At 38.8% G+C, this 17,360-nt stretch overlaps 1 protein-coding gene across 3 annotated transcripts; it reads right to left on the bottom strand.

Annotated features, from left to right (window-relative positions):
• Positions 1 to 2,753: 2,753 nt before the first annotated feature.
• On the bottom strand, positions 2,754 to 11,516 carry ncam3 (neural cell adhesion molecule 3). Of its 3 annotated transcripts, none has more exons than XM_067602227.1 (16): positions 11,203 to 11,509; positions 10,419 to 10,493; positions 10,098 to 10,292; positions 9,826 to 9,963; positions 9,024 to 9,167; positions 8,559 to 8,676; positions 7,781 to 7,935; positions 7,445 to 7,575; positions 7,205 to 7,340; positions 6,906 to 7,073; positions 6,607 to 6,727; positions 5,733 to 5,859; positions 5,373 to 5,541; positions 4,961 to 5,147; positions 4,735 to 4,854; positions 2,754 to 4,063 (listed from the first exon to the last, which is right to left on the bottom strand). In XM_067602227.1, the coding sequence occupies exons 1-16, from the start codon at positions 11,270 to 11,272 to the stop codon at positions 4,021 to 4,023; spliced, it is 2,097 nt and encodes a 698-aa protein (XP_067458328.1). In that variant the 5' UTR covers positions 11,273 to 11,509; the 3' UTR covers positions 2,754 to 4,020. The 3 variants fall into 3 exon arrangements, 2 of the variants coding, with proteins under 2 accessions (XP_067458328.1, XP_067458329.1); XR_010930452.1 differs by having other exon boundaries at positions 4,019 to 4,063; positions 4,953 to 5,147; positions 11,203 to 11,516; XM_067602228.1 differs by lacking the exon at positions 2,754 to 4,063 and having other exon boundaries at positions 4,734 to 4,854; positions 4,953 to 5,147; positions 11,203 to 11,516.
• Positions 11,517 to 17,360: the final 5,844 nt, after the last annotated feature.

A 17,360-nucleotide genomic window follows, 5' to 3' on the forward strand; every position in this document is an offset into this window, starting at 1 on the left:
TAACTAAGCACATTTCATCAGTTTTTAGACAGGCTGCTTGCACTTTACATGAGTGTTGTCATTTGTATGCTGCTTTTCTTCTACTCCACTACAATTCAGAGGGAAATATTGTACTTTTTAATCCACTACATTTATTTAACAGCTGTAGTTACATGAAATAATATATGATAAGCTTATAATCAGGGCCAATGTTACGCCATATTTGGTGACCCATCAAATTCTGTGACCTGCCCTGATATTCTTACGCTTACCATAACCATCTCACTCATACCTAAACCTAACCAACACTGCAGCTCACAGAATCTGATGGGTCACCAAATACGGTTTATCTTCAGCCCTGACTATATCGGTGCCCTAGATGAGACTTTGCAACAATAGGCTAGTAGTCTACCTCTAGCCCAGACAAAAGTCCTCCAGAAAAAAAGGCAAGTGAAGGCACCAGTCAGTGAGTGTTTGGTGGCCTGGCCTGAGGTAGCACATAAAGTCTGGTGGCTGCCTGACTGACCAGTAAGGCTTTGAAAAACAAACCAGTTTAAAACCCATGTAAGTCAATGAGGAAAAAGGGAGGAAAAATGCTAAGAAGGGAGAACAAGTGCCTATTTCCAAACGCTGTATAGAAGCAAGCACCTCTGTTGTAAGGATGTCAGGAGGTCTATCAGCAGGAGCAACAGGATATGGTGGAGGAGAAACCACAACAGAGTCTGGTTCTCTGTTGGGCTCTTCGTTCACGGTCTCACCATCCGGGACTGACAAAACTTCAGCTGGAGGCATCAGATGAGGTGGAGGAGCTAAGACAGCAGCAGAGTCTCGGTTAGTCTGAGGCTGAAACAGCACACAGATCTCTCCCACTGCGACATCAGTGATGGTGTTCAGCCTCTTCACCAGGACGTCTTCAGTGTAACTCTGTCTAACCTTCTCCTGGATAGACAGGACCACGACATCTCTGATGGAGCGTGAGAAGGTGACTTGATGCAGCATGGTGCACAGAGGGGTGGAGACCTGGTTCAGATATGATTAGCAGAGTTGACATATTGACAGAATAAATCAAGTGTGATGAGACAAGTGAAATCTCTTCAGGATTCTTCTTGCCAGCTTGAGAAGAGGCTCAAACTCCCAGAGCCTTCAAACAGAAAGAAAACACAAGATTCATTTTTACTCATTCTCTCTTCCTCATTAGAGACAAATTGGTGTGACATAAGACAAGTTAACGTCAGGTGTTGTGCTGGACTGTGTGCGTGTGTGTGTGTGTGTGTCCCAGTAATTCACCTCACTCTCACTGTGCTCTTGCTGTCCTCCACCAGCAGATCATTCATGTCTTCAGCAGACACAGCAGATGTTTTCTGCTGAAGTCTGAACAGTTCAGCCACCAGTGCAAGCTAAAGAACATGCTAGAGATCACGTCTTTATGCTGAAGTACAAGACACAGTTTATGAGATTTTACCTGGTATTTTACATTAGTGTAGACTTGAAAATATAACAGCAAATTAACATCCTGACTGTAGATGTCGACCAACTGGTGACTTAACAATCTGGAGACAGATACGAGCCCAGATTATGTTAAAGGGTTACTCCAGTGATTTAGTATTGCATCTCCATGTGACTGGAGGACTCACAGGAGACAGAGTCATCAAAGTATTTATTTATTCAGTTACACTTTGTTTATTCAGGAAGTTTTATTGAGATGAAGATCTCTTTTACAGAGAACAAGAGAACAAGAGAGTTCAGTCACACATAGCAGACATCATACACACATTTCACAGTAAAAACTAATATTAAAATTATCAGTAAGTGCAAATTTAAAGTCCCAAGGTCATGATGTATGTATGATATGTATGGCCTGTGTTCTCTCATTAGGACATAATAGAGTAAAAGCACAAATATTTAGAGATATATACTCCAAATGATGAAAATACTGAAACACATTCTGCAAATATTTTTCCTTTCAAAGGTTTAACTGCTAGATACAAGATGTCTCCTTCTTCACTGTAAAGTCTGGAAGCTACATGTTTCCACATCACTATTAGGGTAAACATCCAACTTAAGGAACAAGAAGAAAAACACATTTATGAATGGAGGGGGACTTTACACTTAAAAAGAGCCAGTAAAAGACATATAAAATAATCAAATAAAAGTTTCTATGATACAGTATAATGTTGTTTTATCAACTACATGATGTTGTTGTCTTTACAACAATAGTGATAACTTGGTATAATAGAATAATCTTTATAGTATTACTATCATTAATAATAACATTCTGATAATATATTATTATTATATATATTAACTTTGTCCAGAGGGGCACTTCAGCCAAAGAGGGCAAAGGGGCAGCGACTTGAGCCGGTGTATGTGGACGTCCACCATCCTCCCCGACCACCTACCAACGATTCTGGTGCGGTACATAAAGTGATTCCTTCACTAAAAAGTGTTGCATCTGAACATAATCCAGGCTGTGATCATGTTTGTCACCACAACTTTATTGAGAAAATAATTTAGTGATATATAAATGTATTTTGCAGGAGACAGGGTTGGAGGGTATGATGATAAATCCTGAATAAATAGAACTCTAGTTTTTATTGTTAAAGTCATCTGCAGGATCAATTCAGTCTTTTTGAAAGGAGCATAATCCTGTCAGTCTTTGGCTCTCTGAATAGATATCTGATTTTCAGGATTTGTACAGCCATTAAAGACCAAAACATTTTCCATTGGGTGTTATAGTAATAATTTTACTGTATGTGATGATGTTGCTGCTAAAATGAGAAAGAAAAACATTTATTTGATGGGCAAATAACACATAAAGCTGCTTAACAGGCCATGTTTTATAAAGCACAAAGATGTAACAACATGTGTATGTACAACCATGTACAGTGTTCAATACAATATTACAACAATATCAAAACACTTCATTCATATTTTCAGGTAATTTGCAGACATGCATACCTTTCTGTCAAATATCTTGTGAACAAAAAACAGCAGAGTTACATTAGAGTTAGTTAGATGTTTGATTTGTAAAATATGACTATAAAATACAAAACTTATAGTCTTAGTCCATTTACTTAGATGTATATATGATTTACATTATTATTACAGGTACTTTAAAGAAGGTTAGATAAATGTAGCTTTTAATTACAGGTCCTCCGAGTGGCCAGTGTTAGCTGCTGCCCATTCAAAGATTTTTCACAGGTAAGTGCTTGACAGTAAAGCTGTCTTAAAACCAATAAATATCAGTGCATAATAATCATATTAAGGTTAATTGGTTTTAGTTTAAGCTTAATTGCCCTTTAAATGTTTGATTATGCTGGTCAATAACAGAATACAGTGACATTTAATCTAAAAGTAAGATAATGATCAGTAGCAGCCACAATGCAATGTTATGATAAAAAGTCAATAACAATGAAAAGAATTGACATTATACTAACACAGACAAAAGGTAAAAAAAAAGCTGCATTACACAGGATATTCATGATATGATTAAAGAGTAAAATAAAATAATACTTTGTGTCTGTGTACAACATTCAAAATGCAGAATAAAAGAATAACACTGATATTTTTACCCTGTAAAACACAGACATCATGATTACCCTGCAAAAGGAGATTTTAGTTTTCTTATATTGAACTAATCTATCTCAGAGCGGACAGAACTACAAAAAGACTACAAAATGACATCATATCCTGTCTGTAGTCTCTGGCAGTCTTCATGCAAGCTGGAAGCTGGAAGGTTTTTCATCCTGAGGAAAGGACATGATGTCAGGAGAGGCTGAACACAGGCCCGCTGTCCTCTCACTGTTTACTTCAATAGCACAGAGGTCTGAAAGAGGCTGTTATAGTTTTAACACAAGTCGACAACATCAATCACTTTGACTTTTTCCCATCGTAGCTGCATCTGATGTAGAGATCGCTGACTCTTCTCAGTCAGTTGTTAAGACTGAGTGATGGTTTGATATCTTCTCCTGTTGTCGATACATTACCACTTGTTGGTCCACACTTATTATTTGTTGTTTCTTGTTTTTCCAGTTGCGGGACTCATGGGTCAGCAGTAGGCAAGTCTCGACCTGGCTGTGTTTTCCTGTGGGAACAAAATAATTCATCAATGACATATTGGTATATAAACATATAGAAATATAAACAAACTAGAGTTATAACAATTTACTCTATATGTGCCCTGGCTAATCTATATGTGCTATAAATTAGCCAGAGCAAGACTGTCTTACAAACAGATCTAGCAGATATTCCAGGTGATATTTTGTTCGTAACTAAATGTATCTTCAGTTTCAACATGGAAGTCCTCAAGACAACAAACTCAAATGCATGTTTCAACTGTCACGTGACTGTTGTTTCTTTCCAGTGACAACGACAGGTGTTAAAACAAGCCAAACAATTAGTGTTACTTTACATTAAGATAAAAGCTAATATTGCTCATGTCATTATGAGAAACTAAAAGACTATGATGAATATGTGCTACACATATTTTAGGTTTGTGTTAACATATGTGAAACAATGAAAAGAAATTTGCTTTTCATTAGATGAGAAAATGTCATTTTTTCTAACTGGTTTATACACAGTATGGAGTTTGCATTTGGTTTACAGCTTGTTCCTGTGACTGTTTATAGAGAGATGGCTCAGATATGAGAATGAGAAGTGAAATGAAGGTGTTTTCACAGATTATTCTTACGACTCTAAATACTTTATACTAAATATCCAAGTAGGTTTACTGTAAAGGGGAGTGAATATACGTACTCGTGTTTGGTGAGAGGGGCTTTGTCACAGGTGACTTCTGTGAGCCCCCCCTCCTTTGTCTGAACTTCTGCCTGTTGCACACTGCCTCTCGGAGTAGATAGTCCATTCAGCTTCACTTCTCTACAGCAGGGACACACACAAAGGTTTGAATTACAATGATGCCAATTTGCTGTCATATACAATGTATTGTGCACAGAGAACAGGACATAAACACATACCCACTTACCCATTCGTGGTCCCCTCTCCATCTTCAACCCCTTTGAGGCCTGGAACTTTCTGTCCAAAGAGTTTCACGGCGATGAACATGAGCATACCGCAGCGATTTCTGTAGCAGCAGGTGGCGTCTACCGCTAAGAAGACAATCAGGAAGATCAACATGACGATGCCAACAACGCTGCCTTTGGTCACGCCGCCTGCAGGGTGAGAGAGAGAGGGTCGGAGGGGGAAGGAGAAAGACTTCGATGATTTACTTAAAAGTGGATTGAAGTTTGGAGAACATCTTCGTCGTGGTGAGCAATATATTTGAGGTATCGTTAATTTCAGAGCCATTTGCACTGGTGCTCCTTGTTGATAGTCTGAACCAAATTTCTAGATATCTTATGTCTAAGGATACAGGATAGCTCCTACAGGCTACATACCTTTCTGTTCTGCGATGGTGAAGCTGAACTTGGCAGGGATAGAGGAACCATTTGCATTGACTGCTGTCACTTCCAGGTGATATTGAGAGCCCAAAGGCAGGTCCTTGAGGAGGACAGAATCAGCATCCGATGACATCTCCTTCTCTTTCCACTCAGCCCCCTCTTCATCCTGGTGAAAAAGAACGCATTGGAGAGGATAGAAACAGGGAGGTTCAGGAAATAAAATGAAAATATTGAAACAGAAAACAGGGGAGAGATATAAGTGGTTGTTTATACTAGGTCGTCCAAAGTATACCTTCACTTAACACTCAAAAGAGGCGAAGAACAACCAAATAAGAATGGACTCATGCCTTCCCGTACCTGTCTGTATCGTATGTTGTAGTTCAGCAGAGGAATTCCATCATCATTCTTTTTAAGGGGGACAAAGAAGGAGTTCGCTTCTATTTTCATCGCATTGGTCTGTAAAACTGGACTGTCTGGTTCACCTACAGGCAAGAGGCGGAGGGACAAAGAAAAGAGAATTGAGTGACTCTGGTGTCATTTGTGAACTGCAACCTGTTTATATTGTGCATGTTCTCTTTTTTGTGCCCATGCTTTCAATTTCCCTTTGGGATGATAAAGTTAATCAATCAATCAAAATAAGAAAAAAAACAATTGTGACATTTATAACTTAATTGATAGATATAATTTGAGCACTCTCATGTGGCATGGACATAAAAAGACTAGTAGTTATGTGAGGAGTAGGCTGTTGACTCTACTGCAAGAACAGATGACCATACATTTACATTTAACAGTCATGAATAATAATAAACACATACCTACTAGATTTTATTACTGTACTAAGCATATCAGTTTATTATTTCTTAGTTGATTAGATCACAGTTCTTTACCTCCTGAGGATGGATGGCGGTGTCGTCAGCAGCATGAATGAACATCGGGCAGCAGATGATGATGGCATGGAAATGTTATGATGGTTGGATGAAAGATGAAGAAAATGAATAATGTCAGATAAGAAGGAAAAACTTTGCTTTCAATACATACGGTATGTACAACATACACAGCAGCTCGCATGAATACACATACTGTAAATGGTACATCACTACATTTGCATACATGATACATTCATGCATATGTATAGACATGTGTAAATAAGTACACACACAACATTAAATGTGTATTTGCTGTGTATTGACAGTGTGTGTTGCCAATATCCTGTTAGTGTGTGTAACACTTACGCATTCCCAGTGTGCGGACGTTGTTTGTGTCTGAAAACTCTCCCAGTCCCCGTGCATTCAAGGCAGCTAAACGCACCATGTACTTTGTGTATGGCTTGAGGGAGTTGACAATTAGTGCATCTAAAAGAGCACAAACACATACAAAGACATCATTTACTGTACATAATTACATATTATTATTTGTGGCAGAACATAGTTTAAGGTGTAAACGGTATAGAGTATCATGATTCACTATCTGATTTTCTCCTGAGACTCATGATACACAAATACAAAACTGTTGATGAGGAGCAAATGTTACCTGAAGCTGGGACTATGATCTCCTTCCACTGTTCTTCTGGACTTTGCTTCCACTGCAGGACATAGCTTGTGATTGTTGTTCCTCCACTGGCGGGTTCGGTTTTGAGTGAGAAGAGGACTGAGGCGAGCCCAGGTGAGACTGACAGGTAGTGAGGTCGACCAGGCTGGGCTATGGAGGAGGCAGGGTGGAGGATTGGAGAAGGAAAAACTAAAGTTAGAAAATGACAAAAGAATAAAACTGGATGTTTAAAAACATAGTTGCATCTATTTTTTTCCTTCACCAAAGACACAAAGTCTTACTGAGTATTGCAACTTTTCTGGAGGCATTTCCATGGGGGCTGACAGCCATGCAGGAATACAGTCCACCATCAGAGGGCATCATGTCTTCAATCACCAAAATACCATCCGTGACATGGACTCGCCCAGAAGCAAAGCTCTGACAAACAGACACAAAAACAAACATCCAATCACATATTAGACCAAACATAAATTCAGATTAAGTGAGATGTGTGTGTGTGGTATGCATCCATGCACTCTTACCACTCTTTGTCCAATGGGGTTGAGCCAGTGTAGCTCAGGCTGAGGATGTCCAGAGACATTACAGGACACAGATACACGCTCACTCACTGACACATTCTGCTCCTCTGCTGTCACAGACACATCTGGGGCCTCTGAAATGAAACATCTCCATCATCATGACAGTAACCACCATATCAACATTTAAAGAAACACATTTCATTTTAATACAATGGGATAAAGTAACACCATGGTTGAAAAGCAGGTTCATGTTGACGATGCTGATTTATGGTTTCATCTTTATGTCATGTTCTGATGGAGTTATCAGAAAGGTGGGGGGAAAAAAACAGTTTAACCAACCAAAGACATGAACTGTGATGGTGGCATTTCTCTCAGCTATCTTGTTGGTGGCGGTGCAGATGTACTCCCCGTAGTCGGCTCTGACAACAGACAATACAGTCAACTGGCTACGGTCGGAGTTGAACCGATGATGTGAGTGGTCAAACTCCACCGGCCTGGAAGTGGGAAATGTAAAGCAAAATACACACTGAGTGATGTTGCAGTGATTTGTTGCTAATAGGCATTCAAAACATGAGATATAGTGATGCTATAGATATTTACAACTTAATGAGGAAGGGGAGGAGAAAGAGACCAGAGGAGGAGGGAGACAGAGAAAAAATTGGAAGGGGAGAAAGATAGACAGACACACACACACACACACACACACCTCCTCCTTGGACACACACGCACTCTGCTCCACCCTCCGGCACACAGACAAGATGGTATGCTACATTAGCAATACTAAGTATCAGGGGGCACTAGTCTAAATATCAACACAAAACAACCCAGTTTTGTTACAGTTGGTAGATGTCTTCAACCAAGATTGTAATTGAAAAATAAAATATTAGAATTGAATATTTGTGAAAAACATCTTAGTCAACTGATTTAAGTGAAAAAAATGAATTGAAATAAGCTCATAAATTATGCTGTGAAATGGAGAGAAAACATGTTCAGATCAGCATTGGTTTCCATTTGTACTATCCTGTATATTGTCAACACATTGATGCATAATGAAGAAGGCAGTCTATTGTTTTTTGTTTCGTCTCCAACTCTCCACATAGGTAAAACCAGGTCTTACATTTTCCAGGTGATTGTGGGTGTTGGAAAGCCGTCCACCAGACACAACAAGGAAACATTGGTGTCTGATCCAGCTATCACTCTCTTCTCATCTTCTTTCACACTTACAGAAGGAGGAGCTGCAGAGGGAGGCTCATATTTTAGGCAAAAGTTTTCCCATTTTACATAAAACAAAATGTTGTGCTTCAAATGTATTATGGTACCATTAATACTTAAGGTGAAATGTGTTTGTTAAGCATAGAGCCTAACCCTTGAAGCATCCCTAACCACAACACTCCATGGCAGATTTTCTTTTATCTTTACTCAATGAGCAATCAGGTGTGTCAATGTCATGCTTAAAGGCTTATTAACAGCATCTATAGCTGCTCATGCACACATCAAATTTTTCAAGAATCAAAAAAATCATGTCATAATGGATTTTTAGAAACACTGGTCATTATTTAAATCATATGAAGGAGATACTGACCATTGACGACAACGGAGACGGAGAGCTCTTTCAGGACGGGTCTATCTTTGATCTTGGCTTGACATATGTATGTCCCAGCATCGCCTCTCTTAACTTTTTCAATAATGAGTGCGTTATCACTCCGTTTATGCACACGTTTTCCTTCTGAGGTGATGTCGACAGAGAAAGAGACAGACATAGAGAGATGCAAGAAAAACAGATGTGCAACACAGACATGCAGAAACAAGAGTGATGGAGAGAGGGAACGGAAGAGACAAACACACAGAAAGACAGAATTATGATTCTGGATAAAGCCCAGTATTCAGTGACATTACTGCAGTTGGACAAGGAAATCGGACTGGAGAGCCTTTTCTGCTGCACCACAAGGACAGCACAGAAAGAAACACTGAACTGTATGCAACCAAAACATTCAGTATCTACTGTATGTCTACATCTAAAAGAGTAACAGTCACAGACACTTATCTAAATCCTATTTCAGAAGCAAATCCTTAATTAAAGTCCCCCTCCACTCAAAAATGTGTAGGAGACATCTTATGTCCAGGAGTTCAACTTTTTAAGTGAAAAATATTGCATATTCATAGATTCAGAATTTTTATTAAGGAAGAAGGAATAGATGTAATTTTAAGAATTTCTAATTAGGTAATTTAACTTTTTTTGTGGAAACATCATATCAGACACAAACTATTATTCAAAATTCCATTTTTATATGTCTAAAACATGTCAGGAGGGGATCTTTAAATAAAACTATCTTGCTGTTACCTAATAAGATACATTTTTAACAGTGCATTGGTGCTGGTCTTACCATTTGAAGGGATTTCTTCCTTGTCTTTGAGCCATAGAACGTCCACTGCTGGCTGGCCAGACACCTGGCACGGAACACTTGCATCATCGCCCTCAAGAAACTCATAGTGGGTCTTGTTGCTGCCAAATGATGGACCCTCTGACAAAAGAGAAAAGGGTTAGGATGCTTATTTTAAAGCAACAAAATAATTAATATCATCATCATCAAACATGAATTTGTATCTGTGAATGGATGCACCAACACATATATAATGTATGATTGTTCTTACATACCATAAACATACAGCCTTTCCTGAGCTTCATCATTGTGTCCGCTGTCGAACTCACACAGACAGGTATACATGCCCGCATCCGACATCCTAACCTTTTTAATGTTAAATTTAGAGGAGATCTCATCCACTTGTTGCACGATTTCTTCGTCTACGTCCTCTCCATCCTTTTTCCATGTTATCGTTCCTTCTCCCCCAGCTAAGACAGGAGAGGAGATGGGAAGAAAGAGAGGGAGTTAAAATAAACGTGTAGATTTATATTAAAGCATCTAGAAGAGGTTCAAGCTGAGACGTTGCAGACACACAGAAAAATTTCATGACTCACCTTTACACAATAGTAAGACGTCTGTTTCTCCCACCGGCACATCTTTCTTACCGATAATGATTTCTATCTTAGCATCTAGAGAAGACAGGACGGGAGAGGAGTTATCAAAAGGGAAAAATCTTACTGATGGTTTTCCAGTTAACAATGACCTGATTGAAACTGATGCTCTAGGGGGAAGTTCAAGATTCAGTTGATGACACATAGATTGATTTTATATATTTGTAATTTCCTGAAATTTTTTGTAAATTCTTCATAATTTCCTAACTAACATTTTTTAAATAGAGTCACGGAGCGGTAATGATATTTATTAAAATAAAAATGGCCTTACATAAGACATTTATGCAACGCTGTGCTTTTAAAGTGTAAAGAGAGTCCACTTTATGACACGAAACTCTGCTTTAAAAAACCAATCCAAAAAAACCTCATAATACGACAGAAGACAACAAAAACTGATTGCAAAACATAAATGGTAACCATAAAATGTATATTTATAGCTATATAGTGAAAAAAAATGCAAAACATCAGCTTAATCAAAATATCTTTTCTAAATGTTTAGACAGGCAGAAACCAACTGAAACCAGTGTTTTCCCTGTTTATACAAACATGGAAACTTTAGTTTGGGGACAAAAAAGAGGAAATCCAATGCTTACACTTGAAAAGACCAACATAAGCTCACTAAGCCAGGAACAACTTCTGCTTACTCTTGCTTTGTGATGTGGATCAAAACATTTCATTACAACATTGTCTTTGCAGCTAAAATCTAAATAATGTTAAAATATCTTACCTGCACTGTACACCACCACCAGCAGCAGCAGCAGGGCCATTCTCAGGATGGAAGCTGATTGGTTTGTCATGTTCACCTCAAATCACCACTCTACAGTTTGTCTTTTAGGTCTGAATTTTTTTGTTTTCTGCTCAACTGGACAGAACACTCAAATGTTTTATCTAATAAAGTTTACACACAAAGAAACCTCAAATATCTGTAACCCAGTACCACTCTGACACTCAGACACCTGTTGTTGCTAACTACCATCACTATGACAGGGAGAGGGTCTGTGTCAGAGGTTATATAGGGGTACCAGAGCAGAGGACATGAGAGGAAACGAGAAGTGGGTGGGGGGAGAGAGAGAAAGCACATAGGTCCTCATTCCTCCTTTGACTGCAGAGTTACTGTAGGTCATTCATGAAGAGAAATGGGAGGTGATGATTGAATTACGTGCCTCCTCCTCTCATTCCTTTCCTATTTCTCTTTGTCTTTTTGCCTCACAATTAGTCCTATCTGTCATTTGCCTGTCATTATTTCTCTATACCTTTACCAATCTTTGTTTTTTTCTCACTCCTTCCTCTCTCTCCCCCCACCCTCTCCCTCCAGGATGAAAGACGGGGAGGCAGCCCCCCAGGGGAAGAAGAGATGGGGAAAGATATTATTATCACTCCATCATCTTTTCCTCTCTCATTTAAAAATGGCCGTTTTACCATGTTCCAAGTTCCTAAGCCATTTAATCTGCAAAGTATATTAGTTATGACTCATGTCCCACTGAATTAAATCCACTTTTCTTGTGAAACCCAATGTACTCACAAGTCCACAGGAGGCAGGGAAAATGTTGAATGGAAATTTATTTGTAGTCACATAAAGCCTGGTCCATAACCAACTTCATCCAAACTGTAACACACACGTTATTGCCCACTATCTCACGTGGCCAGATCCAGTTGCATGAAGAACCAAATGTTGGCCACACAAGGCTAACAGGGTTATGGGAATAGGCATATATTAAAAGATTGATCTCGGGATTTTATGAATCGATATTGGATAATTCAAATGAAGATTGATTTGAATCAGAAAATCTATTTTTTAAACCCAGAACTGGGAAACTGGGATTTTTCTGAAAGCTCAGACATATCCGATTTGGTACATAATAATACAAAGTGCCTGAAAACCAAGCAAACCTGGATTGCTTACATCAGCCAAAGTCTGTCATTCAATGTAATTAAACCCAAATTTAATTGATGTAATGTAATTTTGTAAGTATTTCAAACCCTCCTATGACTAACATCAACTCTTTCCAATCTATCCCAACCATGCGAGATAGTGTGAACGCAGCATAAGTCATGTCACTGAGCTAGCATGTGCAGTAGGCCTTTTTCCAAGACATTCATGTCACAGTGGGAAAAGCACAGGTGTAAAATGAATGACGGCTGAATACCATTTAGCTGCGTTGGTTTCAGGGTCCAGGTGCATGCAGATTATTTTAAGCTTCATTATCTCAAATCAAGGACTATTTTAATGCACAACTCAGAGGGTGATTTTTGCTCCTCAAGACTTAAAAGGGCCATTTTAGTTCAGGACTAGACCTTACTTCCCCTTAGACTAAACTTACAGCTCTCATTTACCCTGTATCAGGAAATGAGAGAATAATCATAATAATGAAAGCACAGTGCAAAGCAACTGGATGAGAGATTACATTACATGGAGTGATGCCTCATCATATTTAAAGATAATTCCATCCAAAGTCTGACTAAAACTGAAATGAACGCAGAGTATTTTGCAGAGGTCTAAACAAGTTACTTTCCAAATGTTCAGTGGTTTGTTAATTCAGACACTCTGGCGCTTTGAGGAAAAGCTCCACTCTGTCTTTCTGTCTCTCTCATGATGGGTTGGTCTCAACTAAAATGGTAGTCCAAAAGCGTCAGATTTTTTTTTATTACCTGTTTTTATCAGTTGTTGAGAATAGAAAAATGATCATTGATATAGGCTGCTTTAATATAATCACCTGATTGTGGGGACTGTATGATGATAAGTTTATTTTTAAAAAGACAAAAAGTGGGCTAGCACAACCATAATTTTGTTCTCCCAAACTGAATAATGGGGATGCATTTGCTCCACTTGCTTCATTGCTCAGGCCCCTATGCCTGTGCTTTTCCTCTCATCACACGTTCAAATGTCTTATATGAAAAACGCCTGTGGAATATTCCTGAAAAAGTTTCTAGAAAAAAACAAACAGTCTCACATGGGATTCATCCAAGCATAAGTGCCAAAAACCGCAGCTCCTCCAATGGCCACTTGAGGCTGGCTCCGAAAGCGAGTCAATCCTCATAGACCCCCATGTTAAAATGCCCAACTTTACAGCAGAAATAAACATGTTTACAGCCTGGTACAAAAAACAGTTTTGGTCTCTATAGCTAATTTCCATTTTCATTACAACTGTATGCCAGGTGAATTTTTACATAATTCACCCGTTTAAATTTTATTAAGGCTTAAAGTTATGTATAATTAAAAGCGTGGCTGCTTTGAGTGACAGGTGGGTGCTGTCACAAGCAAGTTGCTACCATGGTGACAACGTTGGTTAGATAAAAAGGGTCAACCAAATGACCATCCTCGAACACACGCCCATGAACACCCGGCTTACGTCACTGCTCTTTCATCTACGTCGCGTTAGTGCCCGCTGCCAGTCAAGTTTCATTCCTCTGGGTCCTATCACTTCTATTGGCTAACAGCCAGCCTGCCCCTCCCACCTCCCCCTTGATAGGTTATCAGTCTCTACACCGCCGTCCAGCCAGCCAATCAAAGGGTACAGAGTCCAAAGGGGCCGCCTATCAGGTTGATTATCAGGAAGCGCTATTATGGCTCATTAGAGCGGAGTGTGCTCATAATGAGGGCTGTTAACGAGGGCTATTAACGAGGGTGGGCACACTCTGAGAACTACTCTGCAGCACATTCTTGCTAGCTGTGTTTTTTTCTACTTGATAACGATTGTAATTCATAAAACTGAGAAAACATGGTACACAGTAAAAGCAGCTGGTTGACAGTAGCTGCAGTAACTAATGACTAAAATGGATCTGTTAAGTTTTAGTGCTGGCTTGCACTTATGGATTTTGACTTGAGGCTCACAGTCAAACCTACAGTCATGTACATGACTGGGCAAAACACTGACTTTAAGATGCTTTAGTTGCAGTTATGCAAAATGTGAGTGAATGATTCTTATTTATGCAGACAGCTGCATTGGTCAAAATGCAAGTGTATCTATTTAACAAACATCCAGCATAGGCATCCTGTTAAAGCTGTTTTAATTAATATTTTGAGCAATGATTTATTTAGCGCTAAATAGTTACATGTATGTGAAAGGGGTCATTAAACCCTCAGAGAATTATTCATCAACTCAATACAATCACAATAAAGTGTGGTGTTTCTTGTGGAAACCATCTTTGACAGAGTATAGATAAATAGCCTAACAGACAACAGCATGAAAACACCAACCAGACAACTGAGAAAAGTTAAATTTTGTAGCGTGGCCAACTAATGCCTACCATACACTAGAAGACTTTAAGAAGACTTTGAAAAGACTAAAGTCTGACATCCTCTCACATCTAAAGACAATGTGTCATAATTTTGCAAAGACTGGGGATCTTGCAGTGTCACTATTTGCAAGACTACAACTAGATTCCTTTTGAGATTATTTCCCATCCTGCTGTTGGAAATTTACAAGAAGAAAAGCTGTTGAACAATGGAGCATAAATAGAAGCAGCTCTTGGCCACAGCTGCCCTTGGGTGTGCAGTGGTTTGTTCTGAAAAACCAGCCAGAAAGAAAAAGAGAAGAAACCGCAGAATGTGGACACGACCCTGGTTGAGAGAACGGGGACAGCAAGGATGCGCCTTCGTGGAGTTCCTGCCATGTTTACTATCTACCCAGTTTGCTGCTTCCTGTTTGGTGCTGGAGAGAGTGCACCTATTGGTTGTTGACAATGTGTAGGTCATTGAATTTCATTAGCCAGCCAAGATTCAAAGCTGTCAAAAGCAGCTTTTACCTCTTAAAACATGATAACAGGCTATTACATTAACTTAGCTAGCTAATGCTAATCAAAAGAGTTGCAGTCTCAAAATTATGATACCTGTGCAGCACAAAGGAAAGACAAAGATATTGAAGAAGAAGGTTGTGCAAGCTAAAAAATAAGGAGAAACAGAGCTAAAGCGAGAGCGTGAATATATGAGACTTACATTAGCCAGGTGGCCAGACACAAACTTGCGGAAAACGCGAAAGGCTCTCTCTAGAGCCAGTGCTTGGTTTGTCCATTCTGGGCTACTGTAGAAACATGGTGGTGCAACATGGCAGACTCTGTGGAAGAGGACCCGCTCCCTACATAGATATAAAAGGTTCATTCTAAGGTAATGAAAACATTCTTAATTTCAGGTGATTATACACTGATTAAAACATACTCATGAATATTATACTCCATTTCTTCCAAGTTTGTTCTGCCACTAAATCTTACAAACTGGTCCTCTAAGGTGATGCGTTGAACTTGTTAGTAAACAGTTGCTCATTACACATCCAGCAGTTATGGAGCAACATTATCATTCATTTGACTGATAATGTTGCAAATGACTCTCTTTGAGCTCAGTTTCTGGTCTCTACCAAATCCTGAGGGAGATATTTGGCTCTTTAGCTATTAGTCTGGTGCCGAGCAGGTAGTGTACAGTGGGTTTTTAAAGCTTTTTCTCTGAGCAGCTACCTGCCGCAGCCAAAAACAATGCTATGAGAGCGGTGAGAGTGAACCAAAACAGTGAAGTTGCGAGTTGGACGGCTAAACAATGGGATGATATAAAGCCGATTCTCTTTAGGTTCATCACTATGAGCACCGCGTCTCACATGACAAATTGTCATTTAATACATTATTATTATAGAAAATATTGATTATAGCTGCTTTAAGTGTGTCTTGTGCAACTGACATGTTGAGATATGTGACAGTTCTAACAGGGATTAAAACCTTCATAATTTATTAGAGATTTTTTTCTTACAATAAATGGAGAATGCTGCAGATTTTGAAATAATGTAACACCAAGTTACCTGTTAAGTTATTAATATTAGCTAGAAACAACACTAATGGAAAGTTGCCTTTTCATCCAGGACAACACACACAAACACACACGACACACATGACATGAGTGTTCAGTGTTCCTCTCTTTGTCTTTGTGACCCATAAATAAACAAAATACTGAGAACAATAGCTGCTCTGTTGGTGCCAAAATCTCTATATTATGTTTATAATTGTATTCAAAAACTCACACACACAAATACACAAACACATGCCAATTCAATTTTAGTAAATTAACAGTGTTACATAATCTAAAGAAAAAACACTGTAAGTTCAAGAAAAAGTGAGCCAACAGTGTGATTCTCAACCAGATGTCCAAGTACAATATGTGTTGTGCTTCAAAATAATTAATAGTCTGATGTAAAATAATTAATGATAGTTAATTATTTAAGTTGTAGGTAAAATATAAACACAGATAAACTTACAGGTGTCTGTTTTTGACCAGAGCTGTGAGCTTTTACTGTATCATACAACAAACTCTGACTCTAGCAGCCTACTGTATATAGCTATTAACGATATAGGCTAGTTTACATATGAAGGACAGTTCAGCAGGGTGGATACTTATGGACAGCACACGTGTACTGTGTACTCTTGTGTCTGTTTTCATGTCTGACGACAAAAACACAAACTACATTGTATAATAATATAATACTTTGACATAATACATTTTTGTATATGTGTGCATATAATACACAAACACAAAATGTATATACAAACACAGCCACATGTAACACAGACACAAAGAAACAATGAGTTGACAGCTGAAGACATGAGGACGAGACGGCAGGAAGAGGGGAGAGAGACAGAGACAGACTCTCGTGACTGGAGAAGACACACCCTCACTCCCCCTTTGTGTGAACAAAATAGACCTGAGCGTGTGTATGTGCGTGTCTTCAATTATCTTTACCACACAGATAAGCTATGAACCATTGGTTTATGTAACCAGCTTATTTTTAATGTAAGTCCATGGTTTTGGTAGGCAGTCTAAAAAGAATTCAAGGCATTATTATACAATTATAAGTTTAAATATTCTTTATTAAATCACAGATAAACCAACGTGTTTCAATTCAGAGT

The sequence above is a fragment of the Thunnus thynnus genome, chromosome 10 (assembly GCF_963924715.1).
Source record: "Thunnus thynnus chromosome 10, fThuThy2.1, whole genome shotgun sequence".
In the NCBI taxonomy this organism is placed as follows: domain Eukaryota; kingdom Metazoa; phylum Chordata; class Actinopteri; order Scombriformes; family Scombridae; genus Thunnus; species Thunnus thynnus.

What these genes read in the sequence shown, in the direction of transcription:
- ncam3 (XM_067602227.1), bottom strand. Translation starts at nt 11,272, where the DNA reads ATGACAAACCAATCAGCTTCCATCCTGAGAATGGCCCTGCTGCTGCTG. An exon ending in CAGAAAAGTTGCAATACTCA is followed by an intron (nt 7,074 to 7,204) that starts GTAAGACTTTGT and finishes CCTCCTCCATAG; the next exon opens with CCCAGCCTGGTCGACCTCAC. An exon ending in GATCATAGTCCCAGCTTCAG is followed by an intron (nt 6,728 to 6,905) that starts GTAACATTTGCT and finishes GTGCTCTTTTAG; the next exon opens with ATGCACTAATTGTCAACTCC.